This window comes from Stegastes partitus, unplaced genomic scaffold (genome assembly GCF_000690725.1).
Source record: "Stegastes partitus isolate 25-593 unplaced genomic scaffold, Stegastes_partitus-1.0.2 Scaffold72, whole genome shotgun sequence".
Classification (NCBI taxonomy): domain Eukaryota; kingdom Metazoa; phylum Chordata; class Actinopteri; family Pomacentridae; genus Stegastes; species Stegastes partitus.
In genome coordinates, this window is record NW_007577803.1 from 185,871 (window position 1) to 188,719 (window position 2,849).

Below are 2,849 nucleotides of genomic sequence, written 5' to 3' on the forward strand. Positions count from 1 at the left end.
CCAGGATGCGAACCGGCGACCTTCTGGCTGCGAGGTAACGGTGCTAACCACCAAGCCACCTTGCAGAAAACAATTATATAAAATTAAAAAACAAAAAATGCTGCTGAGACACCATTAGCAGCGAACTTCTTTTTTTACATAAAACACATTTTAATAAAAAAGAAAAACTGTCATCAGTTCGTCTTATTGCTTCATTTTCACCTTGTCGTGGCATTATGTTGAGTTTTTCATGTCTTGCAATGTCCTCATTTTACACATTTTTAGTCTGTGTTTTCTTCTGTAAATACGACACATCCTCACAGTGATTAAGTAATTGAGTCCAACACTGATATCCACATATTTTCAAAGTAATATCAATTAGGACTCCCTTAATCACACGAAGAAGCTCTTAATTAGTGTCATACCCACTGCTACTGCTCATTCCAAGAAGTAAGCTGAGGAGCCTGATCCAAAGGCATGGGTGTCTTTTCTTTCCTGCTAATACTTTACATGGGAGTTAATCTTCTACTGTAAGGCTTTAATATATTGACTAAAATATTCAATCAAGGCTCAGACTCAACACATTTTTTGTTACTCTTTGATTCTTGCCTTAATTAGTTGTGTTTTTGCGTAGTAGAGCAGCACTATGATGCTTTTACTTCACAGTGGACCTTGACTAAAACATGTAAAACAGTCTAAGCATGTCTGACGGAGAAGTCCGACAGTATGAGGTGTAATTTTTTTCTTATGTCTCTCAAAATAAAACACTTTTTTTCACAGGCAATTTTGCCACTGCGTCATTCATAATGGTGAGACAAGCGTCTCATGTGAAGAGTTTTAAACATAGACACAGAATTAAATTCAGCTTAAAAATGTCTGGATCTAGCCCAGCCCCCCTCCTGCTGATCAGCTCAGGACATCCCTAAATTACATTACACAACTGGCACAGCTGTTACTGTTCCATCTTGCTATCTATTTGGTAATCATACTAATCTTAACGCTGTGTGTGTGTGTGTGTGTTTTTGTGTTCACAGGGCCGTTTGATGGACGTGGTGTGACTATGCTGGAGGTATGCGGGAGTTGGCCGGAGAGCTTCGGCGTGCCGCGGCACAACGTCGGGTCAGCGGACGCAAGTGACGAAGGATTGCGAGAGAGGCTGGCCGATGCCATGTCTGAGTCCCCCTCTAGGGATATAGTAGGCTCTGCTACAGGTCAGTAGAGGACAGACAACACAAACACACTCACTCTCTAAAACACACATGCGTGCACATATACAAAGCCTTTACATGAAAAAGTGTCCACATGAATAAATATTCCATTCCTCTATTTTCTGTTTACTTTTCACCTAAGGGTTGTATTTCAAGGCAGTGGGCCCTTTTGTTACCACAGTGACATTGTTCTTGCTCAGGTTATTTTAACCCAACTTCGGTTAGTTGTGAGGATTTTTTTTACTTTTAAAATGACAAAAACAAAGCAAATCTGATGTAAAAATTTCAAAGCAGAAAAATATAGAATGCACAGGATGTCGTCTGTACTCATACTCTGTTGTTGCTAAGGACATTTGTGCGAGAGGAAAAAAAATCACACTTGAAACAATTCTTTAGACCTCTTTCCATTAGTGGGAGTCTGAGTAAGCACCCTGCTCACTTTTCCATAAAAACGATGAATACAGTCTCACTAGGTTGGATTTTGTATCATTTACGTATCAACGGATACGCAATCTAATCCCAGATGTCACCATGTAGGTCTACAATTTTGTAGTGTGTTTGTTTTTCATTTTTTGCTCTTTTAATTATGTGTAGCTCTTAATTGTGCGTACTTAGTGATGTGATCTGTCTGTATTGTTATCAAGATACAACATTTTACGAAAAAGCCACAGTCCTTATGCTGCGTACATTTTATATTCAGATTATATTAGACTAATATGAAACCTCAGTAGACTGAGGTGAACTAGTAAAGCGGATATTTTGTCATGTTTAATGGAATAAGTGTTTTTAATACAAATTTATGTTCTTGGAAGCAAAAATAAAAAAAATCCCCCTTCTTGTTAGTGCCACCCACAGCAGCAGCCAACACAACGTGGGAATTTCATACCAAACGGACGTCTACTTGATCTGGCAAAGTCTGAATGTTAGCTTCAGATTAACTTTTAATAACATTTTGTACAAAACATGGATGGGGAATTTTGTCCCTCATTACATCTACTTAAAACATCTTCGGTTGTTGAATTTCCCCAAGGGAATGAATAAAGCATCTGTGTCTCTGCCTATCTCATGAAGCTGTTCCTTTCATGACTTAATGAAACAAAAATATTTTGTATTCCATGTCTGAAAAGGGCTAATATATAAAAACCTACGTAAGAAAATGTCTTGAAGAAGTAGCATCATATAAATTAGTGTAACTTTAAAGCAAGATCATTTCTTGTGTGCTTTATGAACACACAACAGGCTTTGTAGCTCCTGGTCGTGATGCTGCCATACACAAAAAATTAGTGAGCTGGGTCACCGTTGTCCTGTTCAAAGTCATTCTAAACCTCATTATAAATGTTTCCAGTGCAGCTAAGTGTCCTGTTAGGCAGCCTGACTTCCTCACTATGGCATCACCCAGCATTCAGTGCTGCCAGGTCAAGGTCCAGTGATGGATTATCTCAACACCAGTAGGATGTTCTGGTTGTCTGTGTGCTCGAGTTTTTGGCATATCTGCACACGCCTTGCTTCACTTTGAGGCTTCCTGCCTTCCTGCGTGCAGCAGACATGCCGTTGGCCCTGACAATCCAAATGGTTAACTCGTTTAGGAAGCGGCAGTGCTCTTCGGCCCCCACCCCACCCCACCCCCACCCCCCTAAGTGAACAAGAGCTTCTTTGATTTAA

General features: G+C 39.9%; 1 protein-coding gene across 1 annotated transcript in view; it reads left to right on the forward strand.

Moving 5' to 3' along the window:
* The first annotated feature begins 1,016 nt into the window (after positions 1-1,016).
* LOC103353447 (BCAS3 microtubule associated cell migration factor) overlaps positions 1,017-2,849 on the forward strand; it is a 34,409-nt gene continuing 32,576 nt past the window's right edge. The window contains exon 1 of the mRNA XM_008276434.1: positions 1,017-1,190. Coding sequence (XP_008274656.1) covers positions 1,040-1,190 — 151 coding nt within the window. The 5' untranslated portion in view covers positions 1,017-1,039. The remainder of the gene's footprint in view (positions 1,191-2,849) is intronic.